This window comes from Castor canadensis, chromosome 6, assembly GCF_047511655.1.
Source record: "Castor canadensis chromosome 6, mCasCan1.hap1v2, whole genome shotgun sequence".
Lineage (NCBI taxonomy): Eukaryota > Metazoa > Chordata > Mammalia > Rodentia > Castoridae > Castor > Castor canadensis.
Window position 1 is genome coordinate 68,972,958 of NC_133391.1, and position 17,407 is coordinate 68,990,364.

Consider the following 17,407-nt stretch of genomic DNA (forward strand, 5'->3'; position numbering starts at 1 on the left):
TTTTTTTAAAGCAGTACTTCTACAAGCTAGCGGGCATAGGATTCTGGAAACTTGCTATAAATTTAAATTACTGGGCTCCATCCTAGAAATTCCCATTTGGGTCTTGAAAATCTTCTACATTTATAATCTCCCACTTTAAATCCCTATGGTAATTCTTATGCAAGTGAACCAGAACCACAGTTGAGAAACACTGCCCTGGGGCATATACCCTGAGCCTTGTGAGAGGAGAACCCTGTCTCATTTATCCCTGGTTCTCTCCCCCAATACCTGTCACATCCCAGGGACTACCTAATTGTCCAATGAATTGTTCAAAACCAGTCCTCTAAAAAGTCTGTTTCACGTGGGATCAGCTCAAGTCTGAGCTTCTCTATAACCGCAGGCTCTGGGACTTCATTCTACTATGGGAGATTAGGAAAAGAGATTTGAACAGAGGATGACTGGTAAACCATCAGGCCAAAGAATTCATTCCCAAGTCAGTTGGATAATATATTTTCTTCTAAGAGAAAAATCTATCTATGAAACTAAGTACCATTCTGTTGCTGGGTAAACAAGAAGTCAGAGTAAATGGAATTTAGTGACTTTCAGGCTTAAATTACTAAAGTGTGACATAATTCGTGAGATGATATATAAGAAATCACTGTATAAATTGAAAATCATTATATAAATGTAAGGCATCACTAACATCATCATATTAGAAAACATGCTAGAGGCATTATACATCGGGTAATGCATGCAAGCCCTGGAGTCATACAGAACAGGGCTCTACCTCTATTTATGAAACCTTAGATAAAAATCACTGCACTTTCTGAGCCTTGGCTTCCTGTCCTGAAAAACCAGAAATAATGCTAGCACCTGCCCTTTGGAGCTTTTGTGAAAACTAAATGAGACAATGTTTGTCTCATTTGTAGCTTTCCAGTTCTATTGGAAACTGTACCTTTGAGATTTTCCAACTGCCTGGAAGGTGAAGGTAAAAGGGAGGCCACTGTAAATAAACAGAAGAGCAGTCTTCCTTTCTGGAAGAAAAGAAGAGCACTAAGCCTGTTTGGATTTGGCCTGCGAGTCTGAATTTAATAACAGAAAGGACTCAGCTGGGTTCTAGCAAGCAACATTCATTAAAATGCAAGGCGACCCACGGAAAATCAGAGATAACCTGGGATCCCAGATGCGCATGCGCACTTGGACATTTTCCCCCCCCCCCCCCGCCCCGACTCCCAACCCTCTGCACAAAGCTCCGCTTGGTCGGAAACTTACGTCAAAGTTACGTAGAAAGGCGTAGGGAAGGCGGTAAGAAACCGCCAGCTCTGGGTCACGTGATGCGGCGGGAGGGTCCTTGGCTCCTCCCTCTTCAAGATGGCGTCTTTGCTGCAGTCTGAACGGGTTCTCTATCTTGTCCAGGGAGAAAAGAAGGTTCGGGCCCCGCTGTCGCAGCTTTACTTCTGCCGCTATTGTAGCGAGCTGAGGTCTTTGGAATGTGTGTCTCACGAGGTAACGGAACCGTCTCATGGGGAGGATGTGTGTTGGGGGTGGGGAGGTTCACTCTAGTCACTGAGAGCCGTGGGGAAGTTCCGCCGGTTGAAGGCGGGGAGTCGTTCTCCTAGCTTGCTGATTGGCTGTGTCTCCAGTCACTTAGTCTGCCTGCGATTTAATTTGCTTATAACCTGTCAACTTGGAAAAGAGAAGCGACCCTGGGTGGGGCTGATCTGATCTTCTTGTTCTAGACTTGCTTCTAGTTGGACAAATTTGACTTTAGACCCTTGGTCTCCTCTGGGGCTTGCTAATTGGGTGGGCTTCAGGTGACTAATGCATGCCGCTCGAGGGGCGAGATAACCGTCTTTCCAGGACTGATGCAGGAGAGGCAGGCATTCTCACTCACGGCCCTCCCATCTTGGAAGTTCTGCCCCTACTTGCCAGAAACTGGGCCCTCACCATAAGGCTTGGCTTGTTTCCTGGCTCATGCCAAGGCCTGCAGCAGGGAAGAGGTTGGGGCGGGTGAGTTAAAACCGTTTACGATAGACTTTGTCGTTGACGAAGTTCAGAGAGTTATATTTATGGTGCTTCTCCTGGACTACTTGTGCTTTCTTTCCTTCACAAGCGTGGAAGTGGATTGCTCAGAAGTAGACAAGCCAAAAAACAAAACCCCCAAACTTCTGCAGCACTCGACGCTATTTGTTCATTCAGTAAGCTTTAGGGATTTTAATCTTTTAAGATGAGTAAGACATAAACCCTACTGTGAGTTAACTCACAGTCTAGTGAAGAAAAAGCTTACAGTAGTAATAGGTTTACTCAGTACTTGCTAAATGACGTGGACTTTACATACTGCTCTTTCCAAACAATAAAGGTGAATGCTTTAAAAAAGAAAAAAAAATTTACAGGTGAGGAAACAGATACGGAGTGTTTGCCAGAGGTCACACAGAAAGTAATTTGGGGGTGGGAAGGGGAATCGGGATCTGAATCTAAACCTCAGAATTTTACTAAAGGTCTCTGGATTGTTAAAATGCATGTGAAAACACATTTTACACATTATTCTATAAACCATTTTACACATTGGTAATTATTGGAGAAAGTTTTCAAGTACCAAGAATAGTCAAGGAAAGCAGTTCAAGAATACAAGAAAAGTGTGTGCCATATATTTATGCTTATATATTTATGTATATCATGTTTATATATAATTTTTCTTGTATTCTCCATTAGTACTTTGTGTGTATCTCCTTGGCAGATCCTTTCTCTTTTATTAAACCAGAACACCCCTGCCCTTTATTGCTTTAGTTTATTTTTCAGATCTTGATCCTCCTGATCTCTGCCTCCTAAGTAGCTGGAATTACAGGCAAGCTGCCTTTCTGTTTTAGATGTTTCCCTATTCCTGTTTGACCCCCAGAACTTATTGGACCAGATTTCCTGTGGTGTGCACTAGGGAGCTCAGTTTCCATGGTCTCTAAGAACCTCTTGGGCTAGCACATTGAGTCTGTGGCCGCATCTTTCACATATGGTGTATACCTGTGATGGATTGGCCATTAGAGCCTGAGAAGGATGAAGCTACTGAGGACTGGAGCAGTCCAGAGAATTCTAATGGAGAACCTGAATCTGAAGCTATAGATGAAGGGACAAGCAAAATTTGGAAAGATGACAAGAACAAATGAATTATATTATTTGCCTTTTATGACATGTCAGTGCAAATATTAGTAATACTGTTCTATTTTGAGTAACACCTTTATTCATCTTTTCAAATTGGTCCTGTTTATAGCAGATGGTGAACAAAGAAGCCAGTTTCTAGCATGGTATTTATGTTCTAGTGAATGTCTTTCCATTTGCAGGTGACTAGAGTTCCACAGTTGTCAAATAGGATCTATGTAGATTAAAGAAAATAGTCAGACCTTAAAAAAATACAGTGAATTTAGTTTTTAAACTGTTTTGAGTTAGCTAAAAGAGATTATCCTATTAGTTTAATTTGGTATTTAAAAATCTCCAGTTGGTTGGCTGTAGCTGACTATGTCAGTATTAATTCAGGCTTAGCAAATCTGTTACTTTACTAACAAGAAAACTTAAAAAAAAAAACTTTAAATGACTGGGGGTGTGGTAGAATGCTTTCCTTAAAAAATAATAAATAAATAAAACTCCCTTAAAAATTAAAAGTGTGGTCAAGTTATAGTTAAATAATGCTAAACTAAATAAGAAGATATTTGATCACAGTTTTACATATGTGCTATTTCATTAATTTATCATTTAGGTTTTATCATTAGGTTATAGAGTTCTTGGAAACTTTAAATTATCATATAGACAACTTTTGACATATCTGACACATGAAATCCTAACAAATGGGAACAGGAACTATCAGGTAGGACAAATAGAAGAATTTTAGAAAACCTGGAGGAATAAAAGCAAAAAAACCCACAAGTGACTGAAGAATAAATCCTAAGCTGAAAACCTCCAAGTGTTTTTCTGGATCAATGATTTCTCACCTTCTGCTGAAGCGTAATATATTTTAAATTCTCTGTTTGCTATTTATACAAGTTAAACTGAGTCTCTTCTCTATCTGTGATTTTTTATTTATTTCCTCCTAGGTGGACTCTCATTACTGTCCCAGTTGCCTAGAAAATATGCCATCAGCTGAAGCCAAACTTAAAAAGAATAGGTAAGAACAGGACCAGTTTCTCTCTTTTTTTAAAAATAGCTGGTAAGAAAACACACAAATGGTGCTCATTTCAACAGCACATATACTAAAATAGGAATGATACAGAGAAGATCAGCATAGCCCTGCACAAGGATGGTACGTAAATTTCTGAAACATTCCATATTGAACAACAAAAAAAAGAAAACACATAACGTACTGGAGACGTGACTCTGTTGGTACAGTGCTTGCCTAGCAAGCACAAGGCCCTGAGTTCAATCCCCAGTACCAAAACTAAAAAGAAAAGAAACTACTTTATACTAGTCAGGACTCAGGCTCTCATAGCTGGGACAGTTTCTTTGACTTTCTTTGGGTTTTTGGACCTTGAACGTTTTAAGGCATATACTCTAGAATGTTCCTCAATTAGTATTTGCATGATGTTTTTCTCATCTGACTTTTTTGGGGAGCAGGACCACAGAGGTAAAATGTCATCTCTCATCACATCGTAGTCAGGTGTAAATGCTGTCAGTATGATTTATCAATGTGAATTTTTCTTTGATTATAATGACTGGCTCTAATGTCATAAGATTTCTCCACTGTGAAGTTATTCCTTTTGTTCCCCATCCTCTTTCCCCCCCACTCAGGTTTTTGAGACAGGATCTTGCTATATAGCCTCAAACTCCTGCCTCAGTCGCCCACATGCTATGATTACAGCCATATACTGCCATACCTGGTTTTTCCCCTTCTTTTCTAAACTGTACACTTCAGAAAGAAAATCATCATAGTCTACATAGAAAGAGTGGGGAGTTAGGCTCCCCTGTCTTCGAAAATTATCTACATAAATTGTTAAGAATTTTTTTTGCATGGAACATCCTCTCTTCTCCATTTATTTCTTAATTATTTACTTATAAGACTGTGGACTCGTAAATATTTATTTTGTATTTTGGGTTATAATCAATGCTGCCTTATTTATTTATTCATTTATTTATGCTCAGTGTTCCAGCTTTGGTCAGTGGGCGCTCTTTCAGCTTACTCCTGAAACCTTTTAACATACCCTTATCATTGGGGGTAAGGGAGTAGCCTTGTTCTGTTCATTAGTTTGAGCACTTTCTTACCAGTACTGTAAGGTACTCTAAACTGTTTGTATATTTCTGCCTCAGTCTTAGAATTAGCAATTTCTCAAAGAAGCCTTGGTTCCTTTTTTTACTGGAGAAGATCTAGTCATTAGATGTGATTTCTGCTGGATGCCATTTAGTTTTTAGGTTGTGTGAATGTACAACCAGTCACACCCCTACATCTTCATGGATGTGAACCACTATTTGTCTAGTGGCTCCTGATAAGCCAATGCTGTTTTGTATGATTTCCACATACTAATTTTATTATTTAATCCTTGAAGAATTTCTGTGTAGTGGGTAATACTGTTACCCTGATTTGATGATAAAATATCACAGATAATGGAAGTGGTACAAGACTTGAGGTAAAATCTTGGTAATTTCAGGTAGCAGGAGAGTTAAAAGACCAGGGCCCAGGACCCTAAAAGGGAAATGTTAGCTCAGCGCTAAAAAGAGTAGCATCTAAGGAGAGAAAAGAAAGCCCTGAAAGTGTACCACTTCTAAACCATTACAGTTTGATAGCATTGTTTGGTATCTTTTTCACCTCTCTGTCACAGCAGTTGAAGGGTTATTTTCCAAATCCAGTTTTGATTCTCAGTTTTCCATGATACAGTTGGTCTGTCCTCTCTAAAGACATAAACTATTACAATTGTCTTTTCGTTAGAAATCTCTGTGACCTGCATAAGTATAAAGAGTCTGGAATCGTAAACTCCACCTGTTAAAAGTGATTCCCTCAGTGAGGTAGGATTGGGTTGGGCTCTAATTCTTCACAACTTTTGGTAATAATGGTATATTTTTTAGAAAATAATGAACATACAATACTTTTTAAATGTTAAAATTAACATGAGGCCCCCAGGAATATTTTTTTATTTCTATTTTCTTAAAAGTCACTCCTTTTATTTGTTCTCTTGAATTTCTAACTTCTAGAACAATGTCTTGGTACATAGTAGTTGTTTGGTAAGTATTTGTTGAATGAATGGATGGTTGTGTTTGTCATGTCACAGATGTGCCAACTGCTTTGACTGTCCTGGCTGCATGCACACACTCTCCACCCGGGCAACAAGCATCTCCACACAGCTTCCAGATGACCCAGCCAAAACCACCATGAAGAAAGCCTATTACTTGGCCTGTGGGTTTTGTCGTTGGACGTCTAGAGATGTGGGCATGGCAGATAAATCTGTAGGTGAGTGATGTACACTTAAACGTGAGATTTTATGCAGCTGTCAGTGCTCTAATTGCCACACAGTATTATTTCTGTAACCTGTCAGAGCAATAGAACTTAGATTCAGAATGTGTTGGCATTAAATCATCTGTATACTCACATGCTCACTGTTGTGGACCATGGTGTTTCCTCTGAGACAGAGTTAATACCATTTAGTTTTCTTAGCATTGGTAAAGTAGCTTTTATAAGTCTGACTCACTTTACCACTAAGCTGCACCCCCAGCCCAAGAAATTCTTGACGTCAGAATACACCAGAGACAAAATTAAAAGTGATAAACTAAGAAAAACAGTTGGCAGGAACTAGAGAAAAGGTTAGATGAAGAAGAATTAACCTAGAAGGTAACACCCACGCACAGGAAATCAATGTGAGTCAATGCCCTGTATAGCTATCCTTATCTCAACCAGCAAAACCCCTTGTTCCTTCCTATTGTTGCTTATACTCTCTCTACAACAAAATTAGAGATAAGGGTAAAATAGTTTCTGCTGGGTATTGAGGGGGGGAGCGGGAGGGGGTGGAGTGGGTGGTAAGGGAGGGGGTGGGGGCAGGGGGGAGAAATGAACCAAGCCTTGTATGCACATATGAATAATAAAAGAAAAATGAAAAAAAAAAAAAAAAAAGAAAAACAGTTGGATCATATCTAAAAGACTTAAGATAGACTAAGCAAAAATGAGAAATCCTTATAAATCAATAAGAAAAAGACTCAAGAAAAATTGTCAAAGGCTATGAACAACAGTTCTCATAGTTAGAAATACAATGGTCAAAAAATATGCAAAATGTTATATTCAACTTCACTAGTCATTATGAAAGTACAAATTAAAGTTTTATCTATTTGGCAAACGTTTTTAAATCTGGATATATCACCTGTTGTTACAACATAGGATAATAATTCTCCTCATACATTGCCATCTTGGAGAGCAGTTTGACAACATATATTAAATTTTAAAATTGCTCTTATCCTTCTGCTCAGCAATTCTGTACCCAAGTGTCTATCCTAGAGCATCCAAATGTTAAAAAAAAAATTACTTTTATATGTTTATCAACAAAACATACAAAGTTTTGTGTGTTTGGACTTAATGACCACTTCTCCATCATGAGGGTTTCAAAGCAGAGACTGTGCTTAGCTTTGTCAGAAAACTTCCATTGTTTTTATATTGTCTGTACTCCATGGTTAATATCAGAGAGTGAAAACACTATACAGTCAGTTCAAAATCCTGAGCTTTTATTTATGCTTTATATAAATACTAACATCACTATTTTCCATTGTCTTTGTTCTTTCTGAAATTTCACTGTTTAATTTTTCTGAAAACTTTTAGACTTGCAAAAAATTCCCATGTTTCAATTTTCACAAAAATTATAGCTTAATAAATGGAGAAGCCCATAAAGTGTTATTCATTGTATGTCAATTGACATAACTAAAATGAAGACAGAAATTGCCTACAACTTCCTTTAGATTCTTATTTACACAATTTGGAAGTGAATATGGGTGAAATTTCCTCCTTGTTTAATTTTGTGAAGTAGTCTCACTATGTACTCCAGGATGTCCTCAAACTAATGATCTTCCTGCCTCAGCCTTCTGTGTGTTGGGATTACAGGTGTGAGCCACCAAACCCAACCATGTATGATAGTTCTTTCAATTCAACTCTGTTAAATTTTTAATTCTTGGTTCTGTTGAGTGTCCTTTTGGTTTACAATACTTGAGCTCTTGATTATTTTTCTGGTTTTGTACATTGAGTTGGTAAGATACATACTTTTTTTCAACAACAAAAAGTGAAGTAGGTCACCATTCCTTAAGAATGTTGGTGGGTTGATATTTACTTAAATGTGATTTGTGGTGGTGGTTTTTTTTTCTCTTGGAATGTTGGGGATTAAACCCAGGATCTCATATGTACATGACAAACACTCTACTACTGAGTTATACCCCTAGCCCTTGTGATTGATACTGGAAAGATTCCATAACATCCTTTTAGATTTCCAGTAAATATTTGTTTGTGTGTGTTGATGTCAGTATTGCAGGTAAGTTGTTAGAGTCTGCAAGGAAATTAAGTTTAATGTTAAAAATAGTCTACAAGTGGTATAATAATGTGCCTCCCAAGCAGGTTTCTTTCTGTGTTTTTGCTTTGTTTCTTTTTATTAAGTAAAAGAAATAAATCCCAGGAAGTCTTAGTCTATTACTCTGTAAGTGAATACATTATGCCTTCTGGATTATGAGCCATTAAGATTAAAGAATTTATATTTCAGAATTTAAAAACCTACAATGGATTATAGAAACCTATCTCCTCTACAGTAGCTCAAGAGTAATATTAAATACCAGAAGCTCTTAAACAATACAGATAATTTCTATTTCCTCCATGATATCATTGGTGTCTAAGAAGCCCTAAAACCACTTTCGTTAGATCTGTTTGCTTATTTATAAGTACTTACCCATAACAGTCAGATAAAACCTTGTAAGACCATTATGTCATTCTCACAAATTGCTTTTTAGAATAAATTACAGTTCTAAAGAAGCAATTAGATAAAACAGTCAGACTTTGACTTAAGGCCCCATGGCCTTACTTAATAGGAATGTACATCTATATTCATCAATTAATGAATAGTGTAATAAAAGGTATTATTTCAGCCATTTCTTGAAAGAGAAAAATGTTACCTTAAACAATGTAATTAAAGAGTCCATTTTTCTGAGTACAATGAAACTAATCCTGGGGAAACACCTTCTTAGGCTATATTTTAGCAGCCCCCCTCTCCCCCCCCACCTCCCCCACACTGTTTCTTTTCTCAAGGGAAAGTCTTTACATCCTAGAAGCTCAAAGCTAAGAATTTGCCTTCAGTTTCTGAGACTTCGGACTTGGAATTTTGAGCAATGTGGTAAGTGTTGAGACTCTGAGGGCTCTTGGAGATGGGCTAAATGCAGTCTGTACTGTTGAGATGGATATGAAGCTTTAGAAGTCAGGGAAAGAAAGTTATGGCTTGAATGTGAAATGTCCTCTAAAGGCTCATGTGTTAAAGGCTTGGTTGCCAGATGATGGAGCTTTTTGAAAATGCCGGGATCATGAGCACTCAGACTCCAGTGAACGGAGTCCTAATTTGATGGCATTTTTGAGAGGTGGAGGCTTAGGGGGTGAAACCTGGTTGGAGGAAGTAGGTTACTGGAGGCTTGCCTTTGAAGGTATCTTGACTCTGGCCCCTTCCTGTTTGTCTGTCTCTGCTTCCCAGCTGCTATGAGGTGAACAACTTTGCTCTGCCACATTCTTTCCAACACAATGTTCTCTTTCACCATGGGTCAGAAACAATAGGGCCAGGTGACCATGAACTGAAATCTGAAACTATAAGCCAAAATATATCTTTCCTCCTTTAAACTGTTTCTCTAAGAGTTTTTTCACAGCAATGAAAAACTAACATATATAATTAAAAATAGCTGGGAGCTGGGTGCTGGTGGCTCATGCCTGTGATCCTAGCTACTTGGGAGGCTGAGATTGAGAGGATCACGGTTCAAGGCCAGCGTGGGCAAATAGTTTGCCAGAGCCCATCTCCAAAATAACCACAGTAAAAATGCACTGGAGGTGTGGCTGAAGTGGTAGAGTGCCTGCTTTGCAAGCATGAAGCCTTGAGTTCAAACCCCAGTCCCACCAAAATAAATAAATAAAAAAAAGCTCGGTATGGTGGCAAACACTTAAAATCCTAGTACTTGGAGGGCTGAGACAAGAAAATTAGGAGTTTGAGGGCAGCCTGGGTTACATAGTAAGATCCCATCTCAACAAAACGAAACAAAAAAAAACCAAAATCCTTCTCCCAAAGAACCAAAACAAACAAAAAAACACCTTTTTCCCAAAAGAAAAATGAACTCTTTAATTACATTGTTTAAGGTAACATTTTTCTCTTTCAAGAAATGGCTGAAATAATACCTTTTATTACACTATTCATTAATTGATGAATATAGATGTACATTCCTATTAAGTAAGGCCATGGGCCTTAAGTCAAAGTCTGACTGTTTTATCTAATTGCTTCTTTAGAACTGTAATTTATTCTAAAAAGCAATTTGCGAGAATGACATAATGGTCTTACAAGGTTTTATCTGACTGTTATGGGTAAGTACTTATAAATAAGCAAACAGGTCTAACGAAAGTGGTTTTAGGGCTTCTTAGACACCAATGATATCATGGAGGAAATAGAAATTATCTGTATTGTTTAAGAGCTTCTGGTATTTAATTATTACTCTTGAGCTACCGTAGAGGAGATAGGTTTCTATAATCCATTGTAGGTTTTTAAATTCTGAAATATAAATTCTTTAATCTTAATGGCTCATAATCCAGAAGGCATAATGTATTCACTTACAGAGTAATAGACTAAGACTTCTATTTGGATTCCTGGGATTTATTCCTCCAAAAGGGAGGAATTGCAGAATACCAAGAGATTGTCCTAGAAGGTGTGTGGGTCTAGATGAGTCTTAAATCAGTCTGGATTAGGTCTCTCAATTCCTAGGATGTCCCCGAGGCATATTTCCTCTGCCAGATAAATTCATCTATCACCTTTAAACTCAGCCTCCCACAAAGTTTTAGGACATGGACAAAATGTACATAAGTTGTTTGCCACAATGTGACACCAATAGCCTCTGATTCAATTACCCATAGAATTCTTGTTCCCATCTGAAATCTCATGAGCACAGTCTTTACTCTGTGCATTCCTCTCCATAGTCTGTTCTTGTAAACTCCCTCCCACCAGGGATTAAGCTCTGCCTATAACACTCCAGGGATTCTCTGGCCTGCATCTCCAAACTTTTCCAGACTTCCCAAAAACCAACTCCAAAGGCTTCTCAACCACATGATAAGGTAGTGGGGTGCACTCACTTCTCAGTACCATTTTTTTTAACGTTAGTTTTTGGTAACAAGTACCTGAGGGAAGCAGTTTAAAGGAAGAAAGATGTATTTTGGCTCACAGTTTCAGAGGTTTCAGTCCATGATTCCCTTGGATCCATGGGCTGATGGTGAGGGAGAACAGGGTGGTGGGAAGCATTTTGTAACCCAGAGTTGCTCACTTCATGGAGATGGGAAGCAGAGACAGACAGGAAGTGGCCAGAGACAAAATACCCTAGTGATCTACTTAATCCAATTAGACCTCACTTCCTAAGTCTCTACCTCACTTCCTAAGTCTCATCAAGTTATGATTCAATGGATTGATCCATTGATGAAGTCAGAGCCCTCATTATCCAGTCACTTTCAAAAAGCCTCATCAGCTGACAACCAAACACTTAACACATGAGCTTCTGGGAGACATTTCAGATTCAAACTGTACTGTTATCTAAATTATATATTTGTGTACTTGACACCCAGCTTAAGAAATGAAACATAACCAAAACAGTTTTATGGACTCATGTAATCTTCACCCTACTGCATCCTTCTTCCTCTCTGTCCACCACCCCAGGTAATAGTCACAATCCTGAATTCAGTGTTTACTAGTGTCCATGTGTGTTTTTATACTTCTCCACAATTATGTATAACCTCTAACAAATGGTATTTTTCAGTTTTAAGTAGATGGGAACATATGTATCCTGCCACCACTTTTCTTTCCCAACATTGTGTTTCTTATACGTAGTTGAGTTATGCATGCCTTACAACAGGGTAGTTATTTAGTCCCCTCTTGATGGATACAGTTTTTTGTTTCTAATAATGGTACTGCTAGAAATATTCTTTTGTGTGTTTCCTAAGGCACAAAAATAAGCAGTCCTCTTTATAACTAGAAGTAAAATCACCTATCATAAGTTGGTTTATCAACTTTTGATCCTGCTAGACTACCCATTTCTCTAAATCCTTAGTAGTTCCTACTATTTTGGGCTCTTTACAGTGGTGTGAAATGATATTTCATTATTGGCTTTTTCCCTTTCTTTGGTTTTATTGAGATACAATGTACACATAATGAAGCTCACCTATTTTAAGAGTAGAATTCTATGATGTTTGACAAATGTGTAATCATGTAACCACCCCTATAGCTATAACATGCATCATTTCCCCAGATGACCCTGACTACACAGTAGGCTTTCTATCACTGTAATTTTCTCTCTCTCTCTCTCTCTTTTTTTTTTTTGCTACTGGGGGTCAAGCACAGGGCCTCACACTTCAAGGAAGGGACTCACTCTTCCACTTGTGCCACTCCACAAGCCCTTTTTGTGTTGGTTATTTTTTAGATAAATTTCTCCTACTTGTGCTTCCCAACATAGCTTGGGGTGACAGGTGTGTGCCACCAAACCCAGCCATTGGTTGAGATGACAAACTTTTTGTCTGGGCTGGGGTCAGACTGCCTGCTTCCCAGTTTCCTCCTTCCCAGTAACTAAGATTACAGACTTGAGCCACTGTGCCTGTCTAATTTTGTCATTTCTAGAATGTGTATAATTGGAATTGTACATTGTTCTTTGTGTTTTAGCTCCTTTAACTTTAGCATAATGCTTTTGAGGTTTGTCCATGTTTGTTTGATTTTGCAATACTGGAATTTGAACCTGGGATCTCGCACTTGCTAGGCAAGTGCTCTATGACACTTTGACATTGTACCACTTGAACTATATCCCCAGACCTTTTATTTTTTGTGTTGTTTTTGAGATAGTGTCTTGTTAACTTTGCCAGGGATGGCCTCAAACTCTTGTGATCTTCCTGCCTCCCAATGAAGCTAGGATTACAGGTGTGCACCACCACACCCTGCTCATGTTCCTGTTTAGTAGTGTTTCTTTTCATTGTTTCTAGTGTGTGACTATGCCACAGTTTGTTCATTCATTCTCTAGTTGATGGCTATGTGGCTTGTTTTTGATTTTTGGCCTAAATGAATAGAACTGTTATAAATACTTGCCTATGAGTCCTTGTGTAGATTCATGGTTTCATTTTTTATTGAGTAAATATGTAGGAGTGGAATTGCTGAGTCATAAGGTAAATGCATATTTAACTTAAATAGAAGCTCCCAAATTATTTTCCAAAGTGACTGTATAATTTTGGATCATAGCCAGAAAAGTAGAAGCATTCTAGTCCCTGATACTGTCATTCTTTTTTTTTTTTTAATCATTTTAGTGCACGTGTAGTTCTTCATGATGGCTTTAGTTTTCTTAATATGTTGGTTTCCTGCCCATATTGCATCTTGGGTGAAGTGTCTGCAAATCTTTTGCCCATTTTTTAACTTTTGTTTTTCTTTTGGTTCCTTTTTATTGAATTGTAAGGGTTCTGTATTCTAATTATCAGTATCTGCCATGTATATGTTTTACAAATATTTTTCTCCTAGTCTGTGGCTTGCTTTTTCATTTTCTCAACACAAGATAAGCACAAAGCCATTCCCACCAAAAAGAAAAAGAAGAAAAAACAAATGTTATTTTGGGCATAATGGTCTTTAAAATTTTTAGGATTATTTTTTGAAAATTCTGTTATGTTTTAAAGTTTTATGACCTACAGATCCCTATTTTTATGAAAATAAAATTATTATTTAACCTTTATTTTCTAGCTAGTGGTGGTTGGCAAGAACCAGAAAACCCTTACACGCAACGGGTAAGTAAAAGATAATAGAATACAGACAGTGAAATACAAAATGATAGAGTAAAAGACTAATGGTCTTCCATTTTGTCAGTGGATATAACCTATGCCTAGACGTCCATGATATGTATTTTATTATCTGTTACACATAGAAAGTGCGTCACATTGTAAGATGTTAAATCACACTGTCACTTCTTTTCTGTTGACTTAAGTTAATAAAAAACCGAAGTGTAAGGCCAGGAGTACTGGCTCATGCCTGTGATCCCAACTGCTCAAGATTCAGAGATCAGGAGAATCACAAGTTCAAGGCCAGCCCTGGAAAAAAATTAGCATCTTTTGCCATCCATCTCAGTGAGCAAGCCAGACATCGTGGTACACATTTTTTTCATCAAACACCTACCAACAAATTAAGGTTTCATTTGTTCTCAAATAATCTTGAAAATACAAATATTTAGATATTTTAACCCCAGAAACACTTTAGTAACTTAGAAGAGATTCCTGGACTCAGTAGTGGTTGTTTATAGGATCACAACTTGAGCGTCCTTTAGTAGTTCATGATGACTCGATCTCTGCAGTATGTATTATAGCTGATGTTTTTATCCCTTGAACTAGAATAAACTAAGAAACAGTGGTAAGTGCTATAGAAATGAGCAATGTACTTTCCGTCAAAGTGCAAGTTAAATAGTAATTTAGAGTTATTCACCTATGACTTCAACAAAAATTAGAAATACTAAAAATATCTTGGGTAAGAGCCCGGGAAAGTGGATTTTTCTCATATGTGTTTGTTGGTACAGATTTTTTTTTCTTTTTGGTGATACTGGGGATTGAACCCAGGGCCTTCCACATGCTAGGCAGGTACTCTACAACTTGAGCTACATCCACAGTGCTGATTTTTTGTTTTGTAATTTTGTTTTTGAGACAGTCTTGCCACCTTTGCCCAGGGTAACCTTGACCTCAGGACCCTCCTCCCTTGGCCTCCCAAGTAGTTTGGATTATAGATGTGTTCCACCATGCCCAGCTTTTTCTTTGCTTTTTTTTTTTTTTTTTTTTTTTTTTTTTGGCGGTACTGGGTATCAAACCCAAGACTTTGTACATGGTGGGCATGCACTCTACCATTGAACTACATCTCCTTTTCCCCTTTAGTTGACTCATTTTTTTTTTTTTTTGGCAGTAGTAGTATTTGAACTCAGGGCCTCACACTTGCTAGGCAAGCGCTCTACCACTTGAGCCACACCTCCAGCCCTGTTACAGGTTTCTTAAACTCTTACCTGTATCTGCTTTCTGGACTCTCAAATATTTGCATGTATGCACAAATGTGCATGTGCACGCGTGCACACGTGTGTGTGTGTGTGTGTGTATGTGTGTGTGTGTGTAAAATCTCAAACATTTATTGAGCACTTAACTATGTGCCAAGGACTGTGCTGAACAATAGGGATACTCTTACAGAGCTTGACTCTGATCGGGGGAAGAAATCATCCTCCAGATAAAGTAAAAATTGTGTGATAAGTAATGTGAAAGAGAGAAATTGTGTCATACAAACATTCCTCGGAGGGGAGTTTCAACTAGTTAGGTCCACATCTGCATATTATGCTGAAAGCTGAGATGATGGGCACAGAGGGGAAAGAATTCAAGGCAAGGGAAGAACATATGCAAAGAGCTAGTAAATGGAGAAAGCAAAACATGCAGTAGGTAAAGAGTGAATGAGGCTACAGTTGAGTGTGGTAGTAGGCTAATGGAGAAAAAGATTGGGGATCTGACTGCAGGATTTGTAAAACGAGAAGACTTTAAATGTTTTTAAGCAAAAAGATAGATGACAGGATCAGTTTAATTAGTGTTCCAAAAAAGCTGCTGAATTGAGAGGACAAGAGTGTCACCACAAGACCCTTTAAGTCCTGTTGTAGAAAATGGTTAAATACCTTATAGGATATCTGTTCTGTGCAAAAAGGTGCAGCCTTTAGAAAGAACAAGGTTGATCTGTTTGTACTGAATGGGATGACTGGTAGAGTGACTCAAGTGGTAGAGCGCCTACTTTGCAAGCATGAAGCCCTGAGTTCAAACCTCAGTCCAACCAAAAAGAAAAAAAAAAAAGGTGTAAAAAGAAAAATGTACTTAAGGCCTGGTGGAGTGGCTCAAGTGTAGAGCACCTGCCTAGCAGTGTGAGGCCCTGAGTTCAAACCCCAGTGCCACCAAAAAAAAAAAAAAAAAAAGCTGAAGAAGATACTTCTGATGTGTTCCTGCTGGGTGGGAAGTCCAAACAATGAAAAAGATACTTGTAATTTTTTTCCCTTTTACATGAAAAATGAAAAGATAAGCATTGTTATATATAAAGTTGTGTGTCTATATTCAGGTGTTTAAAAATGTGTGTAAAATATACTTGTGTTTCTAAATGTGTAAGAAAGAGATCTAAACTGATAATAGCTGGTGGAGTGGCTCAAGTGGTAGAGCACTTGCCTTGCAAGCATGAGGCCCTGAGTTCAAACCCCAGCACCACACACACACACACCACACACAAAAATGCAATGATAAACTGATAATAGTGGATGCTCTGATGAGTGGAGGTCAACTTAGGCACAAAGGATAAAAAGAGGAGGGTTTTTTTATTCTTTATATATTGCTTGGATTTTTAAATTAACATGGTTCTTTTATGATTAAAAATAGTTTAAAAATTAAAAAGTGTGATCGAGTGAGGGAGAAAAACAGAATATGAAATGTCACATTCTTAGCAATAAGTAGTCCTGTGGTATTGTAGAAGAACTATGAGCAGTTCTAAGGAGAAATAAGTAATGAAGTAAAAGTGCATATAATTTCAAAGTCTTTTCATTGCTCATTTCTTCCTTGTTGTTGAACTTAATTTTTCAACTCTGAAAACAGACCATATGATGAAGAAAAAATCTGTTTAAAGAAAAAGGGCAAACTTGCCCACCTTAATAATTTCTCTTCTCTATTCATTTTGTTTCTAGTAGGTATAATTGATTAATTTTATGTATTCACTGTTAGCTTTTTCATGAACTAAATACTGAGTCTTTGATTTCTTACAGATGAACAAGTTGATTGAATATTACCAGCAGCTTGCTCAGAAAGAAAAGGTTGAACGAGATCGCAAGAAACTGGCACGGCGTAGAAATTATATGCCCCTGGCTTTTTCGGTGAGGGTTTGGTACAAAAAGGAGTTTGCAAGACTTCTGGGGCAGTGACCATTTGAGAAAGTGGCCACTGTTCTGGAGTCCTAAATGGTGGGTAGGAGAGAAGTCTCTCGAATTGTAGATGTATAACCCCAGCATTTATGCTTTGGCCGTGTCATTAGTTCTACTTAAATTCTTTGTGTTTTAGTAAGGAGAGCTGTGTTTCTTTCTCTGTCACTTCCCTTTCTGTTTTGATTATTTGCCCCAAAAAGCTACTATTTAATTTTCTAGGCACTGTCAAACTCTGCTTGCAGCTTTTAAATATTACAATCTGAAAAGAATGTGGGCA

General features: G+C 37.9%; 1 protein-coding gene and 1 non-coding gene across 3 annotated transcripts in view; both read left to right on the forward strand.

The window, feature by feature from the left end:
• Positions 1–1,306: 1,306 nt before the first annotated feature.
• The window catches only part of Dctn4 (dynactin subunit 4), a 31,688-nt gene continuing 15,587 nt past the window's right edge, over positions 1,307–17,407 (forward strand). Inside the window, exons 1-5 of one of the 2 annotated variants that reach the window (XM_074076635.1) lie at positions 1,307–1,485; positions 4,059–4,129; positions 6,222–6,400; positions 13,908–13,951; positions 16,975–17,082. In XM_074076635.1, coding sequence (XP_073932736.1) covers positions 1,351–1,485; positions 4,059–4,129; positions 6,222–6,400; positions 13,908–13,951; positions 16,975–17,082 — 537 coding nt within the window. In that variant the 5' untranslated portion in view covers positions 1,307–1,350. The remainder of the gene's footprint in view (positions 1,486–4,058; positions 4,130–6,221; positions 6,401–13,907; positions 13,952–16,974; positions 17,083–17,407) is intronic. The other variant, XM_020180220.2, reaches the window with a different exon arrangement.
• LOC141424410 (U6 spliceosomal RNA) lies at positions 4,191–4,296 on the forward strand. The gene has a single exon (XR_012449347.1). It is a non-coding gene; the product is annotated as a U6 spliceosomal RNA (small nuclear RNA).